Below are 19,107 nucleotides of genomic sequence, written 5' to 3'. Positions count from 1 at the left end.
AGGTTTTATTAAACTATAAATACCGAATTCAATTTTTTAAAATTATAACAACAAACTAAATTCTTAATTTTGGAAAATAATAAGGACCAATTGATAATTTAAAGAAAAAAAAAAAACCATAATGCATAAATTATATATATATATATATATATATATATATTTTTTTTTTTTTTTTTTTTTAAAAAAAGTTATTTATTAACAGAGCTTGAGCCATAGGACACAAAGGGCAGTTCGTAAGAGTTCGGAGGGTAAAATCGTCAATAGGACAAAATTTTTCTCCGGCAGAGAAAAACAGCAAAGCAAGGCAGAGAAGGCTGCTCCTTCTTCTCTACACGCTTTGGATTTTCCTTTTCAATTTTTTCTGTTCAAATTTTCTCGCAATCCAAACAGCCTCTCATCGACCTTCATCTTTCTCTTCCGCGAACCCTACCTGTATGTGGCTATGGCTTCTAGGTTTTCATGAAGCCGAATTGGACTCCATCTTTCTTCACTGACACAACTCTTCCGGAGCTTCTATTGGTTGAATTTTGAATTCTTTCAGGCTCTGAGAAGATTTCTCGTTTCTTAGTTCTTGGAACTCGATCTTGCCTCCAATTTGATCGGGGTAATTACTCGTGTTTTTGCCTTTTCATTTCTTTGATGGTGAGAGGATGAATTTTGGATTAATGCGTTAGTATTGACTTCACCTTCGTGGATTTTCTGGGGATATGGATGTTTCTTAATTTTATTTTGGATTGCTCGTGTTATTCGTTTTGATTATGTTGATAGTTTTGGAAGACTGGTGAAGCTTGGTTGAACTCGAGTTTAATGTTTTCCTTTTCCTAATTTGGTGTCGTTAGTTATGTTCTTAATTCAGCTTTACTTTTTTCGATTCTAGACTACAAGATCTATTGAAGAAGCAGTTCTAGCTCTGATTGGTAATTAGCTTTTAAGGAATTTAAGCATCATACAGATCGAGGAGATTTCATTTCAGGGGTTTTGGGTTAAATCCGAGTCAATGTATCCGTATAATTGATTCGAACCAACTTTATTGCTTTCTGTATTAGCTTCGGATGTTTCGAAATTGAGACATCTTTTGGTGTTCAACTTGTCAATGGTGACCTACTAACCAGGATTAGATGAGTAGTTCACGTGGGACCTTATTAAAGTTTGTTTGTACATTTTTTTGTTGAAAAGTAGTCTCTTTATCTCAATATTGATTGCTTTTCCACCTGCCAATGCTCAGTTTGCTGTCATGTATACATTTGTAGGAACATGTCTCGAAAATCCCAGGGGATGATTTCATTACAATCCATTAAATCCATGCCAGCTAATTCTCGGTTCATGATTCCGCAAGAAGCTGAAGCTTTGGAAGAGCCTTATAATCGGAATGTGAAAAACATGGAAGCTAGTTCGTTAGTTGATGGCGAAAATGGTGCTTCTGGAGTTGATCGACTTCGATCCAGTACGAACAATAGTGACGTGGTGAATGAGGATTCACCGTATAATTTCAATATTAAAACAGTGGAAGAAAGACCAGCGCTGGAAGATGGAGAAGATGGTTCTATGTCTTTACCTTCACCTTCAAATTCGGCTTCACATAGTGAAAGCAGGTGGGGTGACACATCCTCCTACACGCCAAGGAAGGTATTTTGGGTCATTTATTGACACTTTGACATCAAATCTATTATAATCAGAGGATAATGGTAGCTGAGATTTTATTTTTAGTTCATCATTACAGGAAAGCTACAGTCTAATTTCTGCATACTTAATCTCATCACAATCTTGGTCATTATGGTTTCAACTTAAGTTATCCTTCATTCTTTCCTCTGCTTCTAGTGTTAATTATTTATTTCCCTTTCCTCATTTAATTTATTACTAACAGTCAGCCTTTCCATTTTGAGCCTCACGATTGCAATTGACAGGAGTTATTTCCCTTTCCTTGTTTATGCTTCTCAACCAGAATGATTAAAATAGGATAAATATGTTGTGGTATTAACTTAAGAATTGCGTTAGTACCATAGAAGTTGTGGTATTAACTTAAGAATTGCGTTAGTACAATAGAAGAAGTAGTCATTTATGTTAAAATAGTCACTATTTCCCAATGGATGCATGTGATCTAGGAATAGCTTGCACGAGAGTTGCCGTATCATCCCAGTGTGCAACATGCTAGATCTTTGTTCTTGCAAGTAATTTCGTCCAGTTATCTACTAAAATATTTTTCAAGTTGGATCTAGACATCTGGAAATGTTAGAATTTCATAATCCTTTTATTTTGACTTTTTAATCTTTGAATCTCTCTTGTTGAACTCGTGTGTTGTATATCAATTTTCTCTTGCTGACTATGGAGAAGAGAATATCTGTAACAGCCCAAGCCCACTGCTAGCAGATATTGTACACTTTGACTTGTTACGTATTGCCACTAGCCTCACGGTTTTTAAAATGTGCCTGTTAGAAAAAGTTTTCCACACCCTTATAAGGAATTCTTCATTCTCTCCAACCGATGTGGAACCTCACAATTCACCCCCTTGGTGCCCAACGTCCTCGCTGACACACTGCTTGGTGTCTGGCTCTGATACCATTTGAAACAACCCAAACCCACCGCTAGCAGATATTGTCTATTTTGGCCCATTACGTATTATCGTTTGCCTCACGATTTTTAAAACGTGTCTGTTAGGGAGAGGTTTCCACATCCTTATAAGGAATGCTTCATTCTTCTCTCCAATTGATGTGGGATCTCACAATATCAAATAAAAAAACAACGGGAGGCAGTTGAAAACAGTGAATAATTGAAACGTAACGACTTTCAGTTTCCTTTTTGGATTATGTTCTTTTAAATCTGTTGGACTAATCTCAATTAGAGCTGATTATCGCTACAACCTATTTCTATTACCTATGGGTCCCTTGCACATACAACAAAGCTGTTTCAAGCAATAATGGTTACATTGCGTATCTTGGCACCTCTTTTAGTTTTCTATTGTCCATGCCCAATTTAGATCTTTCTTTCTGAAAATGCACTTAAAAGATTCATCCGTTGGTAGTTCAGGCATTATTAGCTTCTGTTTTCTTCATACATTTCATATAAACGTTTTCACTGTGTTTCTGACATTTTATTTCATAAATTTGCATGGGTACGTAAACAAATCTCCCACTTGCATATATGATCTTGTATATGTTGTTATTTTCTAAGCTAATGTGAACCAACATGTTTCTCAGTTGATCATAATCTTGTGAACAAATATTATATTCAGTTGGCCCCCCTACTGAAGTATCTAGTGTTTGATTTAAGAGCCTATTTGCTGAACTTGTCTATTTCAGATGCATCAATCTTGGTTTAAACTTCCAAATGGCGATTGGGATCTTGTAAATATACTGTCAACTACAGGAACAGAATCAGTAGTTTCACTGACTGAAGGAAAGGTAGCAAATTGAAATTATAAGAAACTTTAGCTGTATGAAGCTTATTGATATCTGATTGCGTTACCATATGAATGGTGCAGGTGTTAAAGGTGAAAGCTGAAAATTTAATTTCTGCAAATCCAGATATCCTTGATGGCGTTGATGATCTTATGCAACTTAGCTATCTAAATGAACCTTCAGTGTTGTATGATCTTGAGTACAGATATAATCAGGATCTTATATATGTGAGTGTCTGAAAATTTTAATACAGTTAGTCATGGGTCTGCTTAAAAGCTATTCTAATAGTAATGACATGGGTATGATTTTGGGAACTTCAGACAAAAGCAGGGCCAGTTCTGGTTGCTATCAATCCTTTTAAGAAAGTTGACTTGTATGGAAGTGATTACATTGAAGCATACAAGCGCAAAACGGCTCAGAGCCCGCATGTTTATGCCATTACAGATACAGCCATCAGAGAGATGATTCGAGGTTTCCTGTTGTCCTTGATATTTTATCAGGCTCAATTTATGCTTAGGCTGTTATTTTGTCTGCTTCTTACCGACTTTTTCCCCCCCTTTCAGATGAAGTAAATCAATCAATTGTAATAAGGTAATGCTGGTCCATGTTTTCAACTTTTTGCTCAGATTTTTAATTTATTCTATAATCCTCGCTGTTCTTTTCAAGTGTTACCTTTTTGCTTGAGCATATAAGCATAGCATTCATCTAAAAGAGCCAAGGAAGTTATTTTATACGTTATTCTAGCTGGCTCATGACCCAATGGATCGAAGTTCTAGTATAATAATATCTTCATTCTTTTCAATCTACACCATTCAGTTATTCAGATAAATCACATAAACAATACACAACCAACCATATGGTATGTCTCTTAGAGCTAGCAGTTGCTTGGTATTCATGTTTTCCATATGACCATTAGTTTGTATCATAAAATAACATGCGGGGTGGTGTGAATAGCATAAAGGCAATTTTATATTTTCCATATTATTCATGTCCTTTTAATGCCTCAATTCAGCGGTGAAAGTGGAGCTGGAAAAACTGAAACAGCAAAGATAGCAATGCAATATTTGGCAGCCCTTGGCGGTGGAAGTGGAATAGAGTTTGAGATATTGAAGACCAATCCTATCTTAGAAGCTTTTGGAAATGCAAAAACTTCGAGAAATGATAACTCAAGCCGCTTCGTAAGCTCCTATATCATGCCATTGATTTCCTTTACATGGATGTGTTGTATTAAAGTGCTTTTTACTTGCAATTTTAGGTTCTACAGCCTTTTTAAAGTGGAATTTAACATTTGCAGGGAAAATTGATTGAAATCCATTTTAGTGAAACTGGGAGAATCACTGGTGCAAATATTCAAACTTGTAAGCTTTCTTGTATTTAGGACTCTGCATTGGTTTTCAATGGAAATTTAATTTGAGATGGTTCATCTGACTTTGATTGTGCTGCTCATTATGAACCCCGGACAGTTTTGCTGGAAAAGGTAAATCTGTTAGTCTACCCTTTGAAATGTGCCTGTATTGATTTTTTTTTTTTTTTTTAATTTTTTAAAAAAGACCTGAGAATAATATATTTCTCCAACAGTCGAGAGTTGTTCAATGCACGGAGGGAGAAAGGTCATACCACATCTTTTATCAACTTTGTAGTGGGGCTCCTCCTGAACTTAAAGGTAACTCCTCTCTTTCGATTTGCAGATACTTGTGGGCATTATTTTTGGCTTATTAGTGGGGAAGTTCTTTTATATCTTATGAATAAATTTGGAAATGATGTGTGAAGTATTAGATAATGTTACTCATTATCTAATAGTTTACACGTGCCTAACATTTATTCATGTTGATATGGATTGCATTGGACCTCTTGTTTTCTTAGCTTCTTTTTAGTGGTATTGTCTTGAGTTTCATGTGCTAGCTAGCATTTTGGAGAAGTGCCACTGTTAGTGCTTGCTGGTCTTATTGCATTTGTGATTATATATATATTACTCTTTTAAAATTTAAGTGGCTTTTCCCACCCCAAGGACGGCAGAGTGGTTAAGGCTTGGAATGCTACGTGGGCATTGGATTGGATAGTGGTCCTAATTTTGGAACATTTGGTAGAAAATTTAGTAAATAAAAATCTCCTGCTGTTCCCTTGAATTGGGTCGATATGTGTTTCCCTATAGATCAATCGGGTGGGGTGGGGGTGTCGTACCATTGGAGGAGGTTAATTTTTTTTTTTTTTTTTTTTTTTTTTTTTTTTTTTTAATGAAAAATATTAATATTACATTTAAATAATTATGTTTATCTTTAATGAAATTATAATGTTTTCTTAAATTTAAAACAACTTTATGCAAAACATTCAAGCAATGTGAAAAGTTTCTTAAATTATAATACTTGTTCTATCCTTACTACAATTTCACGTCTGATATTTACTCTGGTGTGGTTGCATAAAAGATCTAATTTTTATTCCGTTGCAGAAATTTCCTGCACAATGAAAAATTAGTTGGGTTCTGTTGTCCTTTGTTGAACTCTTGAAGTTCTCTCATCTACTAGTAATTATAAATTGCCTTGTCTGATTGTTTTATGGATTGATAATAAATGCCGCCTAGGGTTTGCTCACCCCAAGTATAGACTTTGTGTCCAAGTTTCAGCTAGATGTCTTGTTCTCATTCTATGGCACCATATCTCAACTAGTTTTAACTTTGATGTGCAGAGAGGCTGAACTTGAGAAGAGCGGAAGAGTACAAATATCTCAGCCAGAGCAATTGTTTTTCAATAAATAGAGTAAATGATGCTGAAGAGTTTCGTATTGTCACGGTAATTTCTTTAATTTATAATTAAATTAATCCTGGCGAACTATCTATTTTGATGCGTTCTACTCAGTCTTTATGTGTTTGAATCAGAAACTTTGCTGTAACGTGCTTATCATTACTTCTCAGGAAGCATTAAATGTCGTCCATATCAGCAAAGAAGATCAGCACAGCGTATTTGCAATGCTTGCTGCTGTGCTGTGGCTGGGAAATGTTTCCTTTAGCGTGATAGACAATGAGAATCATGTGGAAGTCGTGGAAGATGAAGGTTAGAATTTCTAAGAGTGAAAGATGCTTGTACCTTGTTTGTGGCAGGGATTTGAACATGAAATACAGACTTAGGATAATTTCATCATGCTCTATGTCAAATTTTATTTTTTTGTTAGGACTACCCTGAGGTTTAAATTGTCGCGAACATAATATGGATGCTAGTAATAATGACATAGCGATGCTTTTGTAGCAATTGAATAACTGCGTGAACTAGCCTTTAAAAGAGTTAAGTATCAGATCAACCTAAATGAACAAATGGTAATGCAGTTTTAAATGTTATCATTCTTTCTAGTGTTTACGGAGGAAGGGTGCATTTTCCTTGCACTCATTATAGGAACTAAAATCAATTTAGCCTCCCATTTCTTTAAGTAATAAAGGCGGGATAAAAATTGTGCCATCTTAGACTTTCAACAAAGAAGTAATTCTCATCCGTGGTATAATAATTTCTAGAAGTACATCTATGGCTTTCTTTATTCCATGTTTCTTCCATTCTAGTGATTTACAATATTATTCATCTACTTGTAATGTAACTACAGTTTTTATTTGATGTTATATAACTATGTAATTGATTTCTTTTTCATTAGTCATGTTCTGTCATAAAGTTTATCATATGCTTTATGCTATTATTGGATTACCGTTTTCAGGTTTACAGACTGTTGCTAAACTGATTGAGTGTGATATTGAGGAGCTTAAACTAGCTTTATCAACTCGAAAAATGAGAGTTGGGAATGACAGCATTGTCCAAAAGCTTACTTTACCTCAGGCAAGAAACTTGTTCAGATAAGCTCCTAATTTATATTGTGTAGGGACATAGATAAGTAAGGGAGGAACTAATTCTATCGGCAAACTACACGTTAGTCACCTTCAAGTGATAACTTAGTAACTATTTATAAGTAACAATTTTAGTTTGAATTTAATTGTAATAGAACTCCAAATTGCAAACTGTTAAATTCCTATTTGTCCACATATTTTTGTCTGACAAAACAATTCTAGGCCTTTGCCAAAGATGAGTGATTTTTGTGGAAGGGTTATGCTGAAAAATTGCGGTGGAATGATCAGACCATTTGGCCGAAATCTATTGAGGCCCATTACCATACACAGAGCATTGTGCAATTAAGAACATTACCAGTGCTTATGTATTTTTTTTTTTTTTTTTTTTTTTGGCTTGGTTACTTGAGTATGGACTCACATTTGGATCAACATTTGTATCAGCAAGTGTGGATTAGGAACCAAAATTAGCTTGAACCTTATTAAGTAATTTAAAAATGCACTTGGCTTTTATCTTTGTAAAAACTCTCGCATCAAATTACATCTGTCTTTCTTGTTATTTGCAGGCAATTGACACTCGAGATGCTTTGGCGAAGTCAATTTATGCTTGTTTGTTTGAGTGGTTGGTTGAACAAATTAACAAATCTCTTGCTGTAGGCAAAAGGCGAACTGGAAGATCCATCAGCATTCTTGATATCTATGGCTTTGAATCATTTGATGTATGCCTCATTTAAGCTTTTAATTGCTCTCTCTAATCACTTAATGTGTATGTATGTATCTTTCTCTAATATTTCCCCCTATTCCTGGCTTTTGTAGAGGAATAGTTTGGAACAATTCTGCATTAACTATGCAAATGAGAGGTTACAGCAGCATTTCAATCGTCATTTATTTAAGCTCGAGCAGGAGGTAACTTTCCAGTTGATTATGCTCTAATTAAGCTGAAATGACCTCAAGTGATTACTTTTCATTGAAATCTAACAGCCATTTCTCCTCTTTCTTGCTCCTAATTCAGAAAATATTAAGGGTTGATATGTGTTGAAGTTTTAACGAATAAGTAGGTATTGTCTGAATGTAATAGTTCGGTGTAGATTAGGAATGTATATTGGGAAGAATATCATAGGTTTTATTCACTTATCATTCACCCAAAATTGTTTGCACCATATTTCTTTAGATGACCAAATGTAGGTCATGGAACTCAGAATTAAAATTTACTAAATTGTGGATTTGTCCGGGGAACAAGTCATAACAATAGCAAGATGGAACCTGTAACATGATTAGTTCTGAAATTTGGGTTATTGATCGGTATTATATTATATCATGTCCAAAGTTGAAGTGTATGTGTCAGCTAATAGAAAGGGAAAAGGAACTATAACAAATTTTTCGTCTCATTTATTAGTTTCTCATGCTGTATGTTGAAGTTTACAATATCATATCAGGAATATATTCAAGATGGTATCGACTGGGCAAAAGTTGATTTTGACGACAACCAAGATTGTCTCAGTCTGTTTGAAAAGGTAGCCTTTAATTTGTCAACTTGATTCTTTGCGCTACCATCTCTTGGTCTTTCTAGTATGTATGATGATTTTTCCTTCATCTTCTTATCTTTCTATTTACTTGTATGCCACCAATTTTTTATCACCTTTTGGCTGATATATTTTGTGACATACTATAGGACGAGTTCACTAATTTAGTTTGATGTTTCAAAGCATGGCTACTTTAAATTAGCATACCATGTCTGCTTATAACTGCCATTTGTAAAGCCTCGACCATCAACACATATATTAGGAGGGTTAAAAGTGGAATATATCCCTGACACTCGGTGGGAAGGGGTGCAAATATTTTGTAGGGGCATTGTGAGACAGGATCTTTAGGGTTGTTATTAGAGAAGTAGTGAGTGCAGAGAGATTACTGGCCCTCTCGAATTGGCTGGAAGCTTGTGTGCCTGGTTTATTGTTTGCTCATTCTCGCCCAACTGGTGTGTCACGTGTAGATAGAATGGGGAAAATTAGTTTCACCTCTTCTTCTCTTGTCCTCTGGCTAGCTCTATTTGGGATAATATGTTATCGATCTTTGGCTTGAGTTGGTGCTTCCCTAATAGATTAGATGAGATGGGGTTTCATTTGTTTTTTGTAATCCCCTTCAAAGGAAAAGGCTAGAATTTTGTGGATGAATACCATAATGGTACTTTGTGGAAGTTGTGGAGTGAAGGAAACCAGGTCTTCAAAGAGCAAACGTGCTGTCTCCATGAGTTTTGGGATTCTATTAAGCTCTTTGCATCCATCTGGAGTTCTCTCTGTAATTCTTTTTGATATTGTTCATATTTTGGCCAATTGAGAATCCTTTTTGTAACCCTGCCCTGTGGTGATTTCTCATCTTCACTTTTGTAAGCTCTTCTTAGTAATATATTCTTTTATTTCTTATAAAAATGGAAAAAGTGAAATACCTTACACAATTCCATGCCACTTATGTATCACATGTTTTTCTATTGCTATTGTGTATTCTTTCATATTTCTTACTGAAAATTGGGGTTTGAATTAAAAAAACTTATATATGCCATCTAGGCCCTCCCTGGTACATTCTCTGACAAAGAAGTCATATGTTGAGTTACCCTAAATCTTTTATCTAACTATTTAAGTTACCAACGTCTGATATAATCATTACAAATGTGATGCTCTAACCTCTTAATTGAGTGATGTCACATCATGGGTTCCTTGATGTATTTTTTAATTTCTACGCAGAAACCTTTGGGATTGTTGTCCCTGTTAGACGAGGAGTCTACTTTCCCAAATGCCACAGATATGACCTTTGCAAACAAGCTGAAGCAGCATTTGCGTCGTTCTTCTTCTTTTAGAGGAGAACGAGGGAAAGCCTTTACTGTCTGTCATTATGCAGGAGAGGTATTTACATGTCATTGGCAGATAAAATTTATTTATTTTCTACTCCTATTGCAGTTTACTTATTATCTTTTTATTATTTATGGAGACATTCATCACTTAGTAAGAGGGATGTTGCCTGGCACCTCACTTGATTCAATTAGCTTTCTCTAAGTTCTTTCCGTTTATCAAGTTGTTGGTAGTCATTTGTGAAATTTCTCTTCCTCAGTTAATTTCACCTGACTTTTTGATAGTTGCATCTGGGTCTTCATTCAGGTCACTTATGATACAACTGGTTTTCTGGAGAAAAACCGGGACTTGCTACATTTAGATTCTATTCAACTCCTATCCTCGTGCTCGTGCCATCTCCCTCAGGCTTTTGCATCCAACATGCTAACTCAATCGGAAAAGTCCATTGGTGGCACTTCACATAAGTCTGGTGGTGCAGAATCCCAAAAACTGAGTGTTGCCAGAAAGTTTAAGGTAATCTATCTGTTGTAATTAATTTATGATTAAATTGCATAATGTGAGTTTTTGTCATTAATTATGAGAGACATTGTTATTCTTAAGCGCGTGTCAATATTCTGTCAACGACCGATTCAGGAAAAAAGAAGACAGTAGCTCAAACCGTAGCGAGGATAAAACATAATCTTGTTTGTTTTCTTCCGATGTTTGTCTGATTCTCATTCTTGCAAGTTGAAGCTATTTGCTCTTGATGAGTTTGGTAATATGACAGCATCTCAAATGGTCATTTGTTTGTTTAATTGAATTTAAAGACGGTAAAATACAAAACAGTAGGATGCAGACTCTTTGGGTTTGAGCTTTTCTCAGGACTAGGCAGATGCATGAACGAGGGTCTCTTCAGTATTAAGTCTTAGGCACTGAATTGTCATATATTGAACCTTTTGCCTTTATTAATAATTTGGATTTTGTATAGGATCAATTATTCCAATTGATACTCCGTCTTGAAAATACGACACCTCATTTCATCCGTTGCATCAAGCCCAACAAACTTCAGTCTCCTGGATTGTATGAGCAAGGACTTGTATTACAACAGTTGAAATGTTGTGGGGTCCTAGAAGTGGTACGAATATCACGAGCTGGATTTCCTACTCGGATGTCGCATCAGAAATTTTCTCGAAGGTATTGCTGGTTATTGCATACATCATTATGCTTTTAAAATTTTCCTTTCTAACATCTACTGATGTAATAACTTGTGCATGATTCTTTTATTCTGGTATGGCTCATCAGGTATGGTTTCCTTCTACAAGAAAGCCTTTCATCGCAGGATCCACTAAGCGTCTCAGTCGCAATTCTTCATCAATTCAATATATTGCCTGAAATGTACCAAGTTGGCTATACAAAATTGTTTTTCCGAACTGGGCAGGTAAAATGCTTGTGTTTTCTGTGAACATTAATTGCTCTATTAAGGAAAGGAATCTTTCCTTTATTTATTATCTTTTTTTTTCCAAATTGGCAACGGCTGAAAACATCCTAAAAAAGAGCTACAGAAGTGCACTATAAGAGTGATTTATTAATAAATGTAGACAATGTTCAATAATTTTCATTTTCTCACCGAGAGGTGTGCTTAGCAAGTTATATGGCTGTTTGATCCCGATTTCTTAGTCGTATTATATACTGCTTATGTTGTGCAGTTGCTACTTTCCTCTGGTTTCGACTGGGTTAGAAATCAGTGGTAAAAAGAACTTAGGATAGCGGTTTAGAAGTCAAAATTATAACTTATTCTCTATTATTCTTAGTTGAATTTTATTGTGTGGAAGTATATTCTTAGCATGAAATACTAACTATTGTGAGTAATCAAATTTTTATAAAAACAATCTGGCAGATTGGAGTGCTTGAAGATACAAGAAACCGCACCCTTCACGGAATTCTCTTTGTTCAAAGCTGTTTTAGAGGGCACCTGGCTCGATGCCACATCAAAGAACTGAAAAAAGGGATTTCCACTCTTCAGTCATGTATTAACCTCCCTCATCAACATAGAACCAACCACCTTCTAGTTCTTGGGATACAGATTTGAACTATTCTAATTTCTCATGCAGTTGTACGTGGGGAGAAAACCAGAAAAGAGTATGCTATCTTGTTACGAAGGCATAGGGCTGCTATTTCTATTCAGAAGTATCAGAAAGCCAGAATTGCTAGAAAACGTTCGAAGGAGGTTTGTGATGCATCAGTCGTGATACAATCAGGTAATCAGATGTTCTACTGGATTTATGATTTCACAAGGAAGCAACTAAAAACAGTTCATATTCTGTAGAGTTTGATGCAAGCATGCCCACTCTAAGCCCTTGAATTTAATTACAATGCTTTGTGCACTTTTTGCTAGGGAGGTTATGGAACTGGAGTTGTGAGATCCCACGTTTGTTGGAGAGGGGAACGAAGCATTCCTTATAAGGGTGTGGAAACCTCTCTCTAGCATACGCGTTTTAAAAACCTTGAGGGGAAGCCCGAAAGGGAAAGCCCAAAGAGGACAATATATGCTAGCGGTGGACTTGGCCTGTTACAAATGGTATCAGAGCTAGACATCGGGCGATATGCCAGTGAGGACGCTGGGCCCCCAAGAGGGTGGATTGTCAGATCCCACATCGGTTAGAGAGGTGAACGAATTATTCCTTATAAGGGAGTGAAACCTCTCTCCCTAGCAGACACGTTTTAAAAACTTTGGGAGAAGCCCGAAATAGGACAATATCTGCTAGCAGCGAGCTTAGGCTGTTACAAGAGTTTCGTGTACCAACCTGGATACATAAAACCAGCTGAGTTTATAACAAGTAAAGGACGTATAGAACTACAGAGTCTAGTAAAATAAAATAAAAAAATTGACCAGCTTCTTACTAGAATGTGGATTACTCTGCCAGGTCCGGACATCTCTGGCCGTATTTCTGCTTTTCATGAGTTCTGATTGCATTTACTAATTTGGTCTAACGTATGCTACCTTTCAGTTATCCGTGGTTGGTTGGTAAGAGGATGCTCCGGAAATATAGGATTAATGAGTCCTGGTGGTCTTTCGGTAAACTTTCACCATTTTGATATTTATCTGTTCATTCTCTGATTATCATTGTTTTCTTTCAAATCTTCTGGTTGCCTAAACTTTCAAGCATCTTTCCATATTGGTCCTACTTCAACTTTGTATAATTTACTATGGTTAGGAATCACCACTCTCCATAATGGTATGATATTGTCCACTTTGAGCATAAGCTCTCGTGGCTGTGCTTTTGATTTCCTTACTTATAAACCCATGATCATCTCCTTAATGAGCCAATTGGGACTCCCTCCCAACAATCCTTCCCTCGAACAAAGTACACTATAGAGCCTCCCCTGAGACCCATGTAGCCTTTGAACAATCTCTCCTTTAATTTAATCGAGGCTCGACTTCTTTTTCTGAAACTCTCGAACAAAGTACACCTTTTGTTTGACATTTGAGTCACTTTTTGACTACACGTTCGAGGCTAGCAACTTCTTTGTTCGACATTTGAGGATTCTATTAGTATGGCTAAGTTAAGGACATGACTCTGATACCATGTTAGTAATCATGACTCTCCACAATGGTATGATATTCTCCGCTTTGAGCATAGACTCTCTTGACTTTGCTTTTGGTTTTCCAAAAGGCCTCATACCAATGGAGATATATTCCTTACTTATAAACCCACGATTATCCCCTTAATTAGCCAATGTGAGACTATTATGACTGACAATTCGTCTCTGCTAGTAATAACATTTCATTTATAGAATTTCAATTCATAGGTTTTTCGAATATGATTACTCATCTTGAATTTCCAACAGGAAAATGGATCAGGGGATGTGCTTGTCAAGTCATCATTCCTTGCAGAATTACAACGCCGTGTCATGAAGGCCGAGGCTACTTTGAGAGATAAAGAAGAAGAAAACGACATCCTCCATCAACGCGTTCAACAGTACGAAAACCGATGGTCAGAGTATGAACTGAAAATGAAGTCAATGGAAGAGATGTGGCAGAAACAAATGAGATCCCTGCAATCTAGCCTCTCCATTGCAAAGAAAAGCTTATCAGTTGATGATTCAGATAGAAATTACGACGCATCAATCAATGCAAGCCACGAAAGAGGATACAGTTGGGAATTGGGTACCAACAACACAACTAATGAAATCAATGGAGTAAGACCAATGAATGCAGGTCTCAGTGTCATTAGCCGATTAGCCGAAGAATTCGACCAACGAAGTCAAGTCTTCGGCGATGATGCAAAGTTCTTAGTAGAGGTAAAATCCGGTCAAGTTGAGGCAAGTATCGACCCTGATAGGGAATTCAGAAGGTTGAAACAAATGTTTGATGCATGGAAGAAAGATTACGGGGGACGACTGCGCGAAACGAAAGTGATTTTAAATAAGATCGGGAATGACGGTGCCATGGATAGAGTGAAAAGGAAATGGTGGGGAAGGAGGAACAGCACAAGGATATAGCTAATAATAATAAAAAAAAAAAAACAACAAAAAAACAAAGAATATGAAATAAAGTTAATAGTACACAATATACTGTTTGATCTGAGAGATTGGTGATTTTTAGGGAACATGTAAATGATGGGTTGAATCAAGAAAGAAAGGCTTTTTTGAAGCACAAATATGGTCTGTGATGCCAAAACCATATTTGCAAGGAGAAACTGCTGCAGGAGCTCTGTTCTAACCTTTTTTCATTACAAAATTTTTGAGGGGGCTTCAAGTGATTTATTACCTGTGAAGTCCACTCTCTAATATGTATATCTTTTTCCCTACTTGTCAATCTCTCACTATATATAAAAGTGTTATTACGAGTTTATGAATATATTATCTATTACGGGATTCAATTTTTGTACCATATACTATTGTTTATTACTAGTTATGCAGCTCTACTTAATCGTGAGGTGGGACCTGGTCATGTTATTACGAGTTTGTGAATATATTATCTATCTCGAGATTGAATTTTTGTACCATGTACTACTCTCGCTTATTATCAGTTATGTCGCTTAACTTAATCGTGACGTGTGTCCTGGCCATGTTATTACGAGTCTATGAGTCTACTATCTATCACGAGATTTAATTTTTGTACTTGTAATACTCTCATTTATTACTAGTTATGTTAGTTTGACTTAATTGTGATGTGCGTCTTGGTCATGTTATTATGAGTCTATGAATATATTATCAATCACGAGATTGAATTCTTGCACCAAATATGTAACAACTTAAGTCCAGTATATGGGTTTTACATTTCAGGCTGTTACAATATACCAGTTATCGGTTAGCAGGCGTCCTCCCTAGCTTATCGGTTAGCAGATGCATTTCAGGTTGTTACAACTTCCCTAGCAAACGCATTTCGTTACAACTTCCCTTGCAAACGCATTTCAGGCTGTTACAACATGCATTTCAGGTTGTTACAACTTCCCTTTCAGGTTGTTACAACTTCCCTAGCAGACTCATTTTGTTACAACTTAAATCTCTGCGCATTTCAGGCGGTTGCAACTTGAACCTCTCCCTATAGATGCATTTCAGGCTGTTATAACTTAAACATCTCCCTAACAGACACATTTCAGACTGTTACAACTTAAACCTCTCCATAACAGACACATTTTATACGGATTCAACCAATTCAAAGGAGCAAGGACAAGTGTCGTCTACTCGGGTTTGCTATGCCCTTTCGATAGGTGATATGAAATACATCTCCGAGCTTTTAGGTCGTAGACATCGTCTAGTTTTGATGGCGAAAGACGTAGAGGGATTAAGTTATAGCAATAGTAGAGTGTCAGTTCCAAGATCATGTTCATTAAACTTAGCACCAAAAGAAGGTTTATATGATAAGTGCTTTGTCTGTTCGTTTGATCAGAACTTGATTTCATGTCGGGTCGTTATTGACTCGAGTCATGTTCATATCGAGTTAGATGAGTTAGCTACGTGTCGTCCTGTAGGAACCGATGACAACATAAGTGTTGAGTTTGACGATGAAGGAGTATGATTATGTTTGATTCACCTTCGCTTACTTGTTCCTATACATACATCGGTGAGATCCATCGTTGTTTTTCCAACAGAGGTATGTTGCTTTATTTGATGATTCAATTTCAGGGTGTTCTGGCCGTTAGTAGATATTGTCCTTTTTAGGTTTTCCCATTCGGTTTCCCCTCAAGGTTTTTAAAACATGTTTGTTAGGGAGAGATTTTCACACGCTTATAAAAAACTGTTTTGTTCCTCTCTCCAACCGAGCGGAGATTTCACAATTCACCCCCTTCGAGGCCTAGTGTCCTCGCCGACACTCATTCCTCTCTCCAATCGACGTGAAATCTCACAATCCACCCCCCTTTGTGGCTCAACATTCTCGCTGGCACTCCACCTAGTGTTCACCCCCTTCGGTGTGCCAGCAAGAACGCTTGGTGTCACGGTCATGCTTGAAAGGCGATTGTGACACTAGGGGTCCAGAACGGGGGTGGATTGTGAGATCCCACGTTGATTTGGGAGGGGAACGAGTGCCAACGAGGATGCTGGACCCTAAAGGGGGTGGATTATGAGATCCCACATCCGTTGGAGAGGAGAACAAAACATTCTTTATAAGGGTATGGAAACCTCTCCCTAGCCGTCGCGTTTTAAAACCTTGAGGGGAAACCCAAAAAGGAAAGCTCAAAGCGGACAATATCTGCTAACGGTGGGCTTGGTTTGTTACAAATGGTATCAAAGCCAACCATTAGGCAGTGTGCGAGCGAGAATACTGGGCCCTGAAGAGGGGTTGACTCTAAGATCCCACATCCGTTGAGGAGGAGAACGAAACATTCTTTATAAGGGTGTAGAAACCTCTCCCTAGGAGTCGCGTTTTAAAACCTCTCCCTAGGAGTCGCGTTTTAAAACCTCTCCCTAGGAGTCGCGTTTTAAAACCTCTCCCTAGGAGTCGCGTTTTAAAACCTCTCCCTAGGAGTCGCCTTTTAAAACCTCAAGGGGAATCCCAGGAGAGAAAGCCTAACGAAGACAATATCTGCTGGGCTTGCTTTGTTACAAATGGTATCAAAGTCAAACATTAGGCAGTGTGCGAGCGAGGACGTTGGGCCCTGAATGAGTGTAAATTGTGAGATCCCACATCTATTGGAGAGAGGAACGAGTGCCAACAAGGACGCTAGGCCCCAAAGGGGGGTGAATTGTGAGATCCCACATCGATTAGAGAGGAAAACGAGTGCCAGCGAGGACTCTCAGCTCTGAAAGGGGGAAGACTCTAAGATCCCACATCCGTTGGGGAGGAAAACGAAACATTCTTCCTAGTAGACGCGTTTTAAAACCTTGAGGGGAAACCCGAAAGGGAAAGCCCAAACAGGACAATATCTATTAGCAGTGGGGTCGAGTTCTTACATTAAAGATCTTTCCTACGTCGAAAAGAAAAGGCGTCCGTACCATTCGAGACCTTTATTTCAATCCTTAGAAAGCCCGTTCTCGAGGAACTTAAAAGCCATCTTATAACTCAAAAACCCCGTAAACCAGAACTCGAACCCATCAACAGTCACCACTTGAATGTACTTTTTTGATGGATTGTTTACATTTTCACTTTGGTTAACTCTCTTCATCTTCTTCATTGGGATCATAACCTATAAACATTGCAGGAAACATGTTAGAACCCACACAAACAAACAGACAGACAGGGTGACAGAAAGTCAATACATACTTTGTAATTCATTCTGCCCTGTTCTTCATGTGGAGAAGAGAATATGATTGGTCTGTCACTGCAGAAGGCGACCACATGGGTGGAGACAAAGAGGAGGCCTGCTATTGGACCTGCTGTTGTTGACAAATAACAGTGTGAAGAGCTCAGCAACTTGTCATCTTGTCTGAGTTTGAACATTTTCTTAAAGATCTTCTCACTTCTACCAATCTGAACTAGCTTTGCTCCCAACCATAGCTTCCGTTTCACGGTTTTGGTGACGCTCGGTGATAGTTTAACTGCACGGCGTCGTTCCAATGGAACTGTCAAGCAATTTGTTCGAGGGGAATATGTTCGTTTGTATGATTACAAAAAGGTTAACTAGTTGAGTTATGTTCAGGTTGACCTACAAAAGTTGTCGTAGTAGATTTTGTGATTGTGCGGTACTCACTTCCTAATACTAAGTGAGTTAAGTCGATTTGTATTTGTGTTGCCTACGGTTGGGTAATGTATGCTCAAGCATTTGGCCCCGTTTTGAGAATAAGGTTTTAGAAAACGGGGACGGAGAGATTTTGTGATGTCCCACATTGGTTGGGGAGGAGAACAAAACGCCCTTTATAAGGGTGGGGAAACCTTCCCCTAGCATACGCGTTTTAAAGCCTTGAAGGGAAGCCCGAAAGGGAAAGCTCAAAGAGGACAATATCTACTAGCGGTAGATCTGGGTCGTTACAGATTTTGAGAGAGAGATTGACCTAAAATAGCCATTCAAGTTCGTTATCGATTAGGTATCAGTGGGAACATCAACATCAAAGAGTTAACTAAGTATCAGATCGGAAGTGAAAGTTGGACGTCTTACATATCCTAATCAGACTTGTAAGCAGGTTTAGGGAGACACCGAGAACCCTACATTTGAAGAAAGCAAAGAGGTCGGCCAGGCGGGAGAAAACCCCCCCGAGGCGGGAGAAAACCCCCCTGAAACAGGACGAGACCCGTCTAAGATCCTGTGTGCTAGCTTAGTAGGGTCCAAAACCTAAAGCTAACGTTTCAATCGGAAATCCACGTCGGGTTGCGACGAGACGAAAAAGGCAATGACCAACTTGATTGAAAATAACGATTTAAATGTAATGACTCGGGAAAAGAGAGAACAAGCAGAATCCTCAACGGCTTAAGTAGCATATAACTTTATGGATAGGAATTTTGACGGAACCCGAGTCGAGAAATGGAAGTTTCTAGACAAACAAAGAGAATCATGTAAGAAATAAAGTTTACCATGTTGAAAGACTCCGTTAACAAATCTTGCAGCTTTGCTTCCAATATTTCTGATCATTGAACTTCAGCTACAGACAACAAGCTTGTTTCTACTTCATGCAATCACGTAGACAATGACAG

The 19,107-nt window shown here is 37.6% G+C and overlaps 2 protein-coding genes across 4 annotated transcripts; one reads left to right on the top strand and one right to left on the bottom strand.

The window, feature by feature from the left end:
• Positions 1-236: 236 nt before the first annotated feature.
• LOC111802043 (myosin-1) lies at positions 237-14,917 on the top strand. Of its 3 annotated transcripts, none has more exons than XM_023686300.2 (24): positions 237-604; positions 1,251-1,626; positions 3,297-3,398; positions 3,479-3,622; positions 3,716-3,866; positions 3,959-3,986; positions 4,408-4,573; positions 4,690-4,753; positions 4,859-4,872; positions 4,974-5,058; positions 6,078-6,181; positions 6,304-6,442; positions 7,089-7,207; positions 7,779-7,931; positions 8,029-8,118; positions 8,649-8,726; positions 9,951-10,109; positions 10,362-10,568; positions 11,023-11,228; positions 11,337-11,472; positions 11,932-12,061; positions 12,146-12,292; positions 13,043-13,110; positions 13,884-14,917. In XM_023686300.2, the coding sequence occupies exons 2-24, from the start codon at positions 1,255-1,257 to the stop codon at positions 14,535-14,537; spliced, it is 3,516 nt and encodes a 1,171-aa protein (XP_023542068.2). In that variant the 5' UTR covers positions 237-604; positions 1,251-1,254; the 3' UTR covers positions 14,538-14,917. The 3 variants fall into 3 exon arrangements, with proteins under 3 accessions (XP_023542068.2, XP_086982967.1, XP_086982968.1); XM_087126841.1 differs by having other exon boundaries at positions 237-642; XM_087126842.1 differs by lacking the exon at positions 237-604 and having other exon boundaries at positions 1,452-1,592.
• A 2,383-nt stretch (positions 14,918-17,300) lies between these two features.
• On the bottom strand, positions 17,301-19,107 carry LOC111802713 (putative GEM-like protein 8). The gene is made up of 3 exons (XM_023687179.2): positions 18,988-19,107; positions 17,743-18,017; positions 17,301-17,665 (listed from the first exon to the last, which is right to left on the bottom strand). The coding sequence occupies exons 1-3, from the start codon at positions 19,043-19,045 to the stop codon at positions 17,492-17,494; spliced, it is 507 nt and encodes a 168-aa protein (XP_023542947.2). The 5' UTR covers positions 19,046-19,107; the 3' UTR covers positions 17,301-17,491.

Source organism: Cucurbita pepo, chromosome 9, assembly GCF_057944985.1.
Source record: "Cucurbita pepo subsp. pepo isolate OVF chromosome 9, ASM5794498v1, whole genome shotgun sequence".
Lineage (NCBI taxonomy): Eukaryota > Viridiplantae > Streptophyta > Magnoliopsida > Cucurbitales > Cucurbitaceae > Cucurbita > Cucurbita pepo.
Note: the sequence above shows the minus strand (reverse complement) of the source record. Positions and strands in the feature narration are given on the sequence as shown.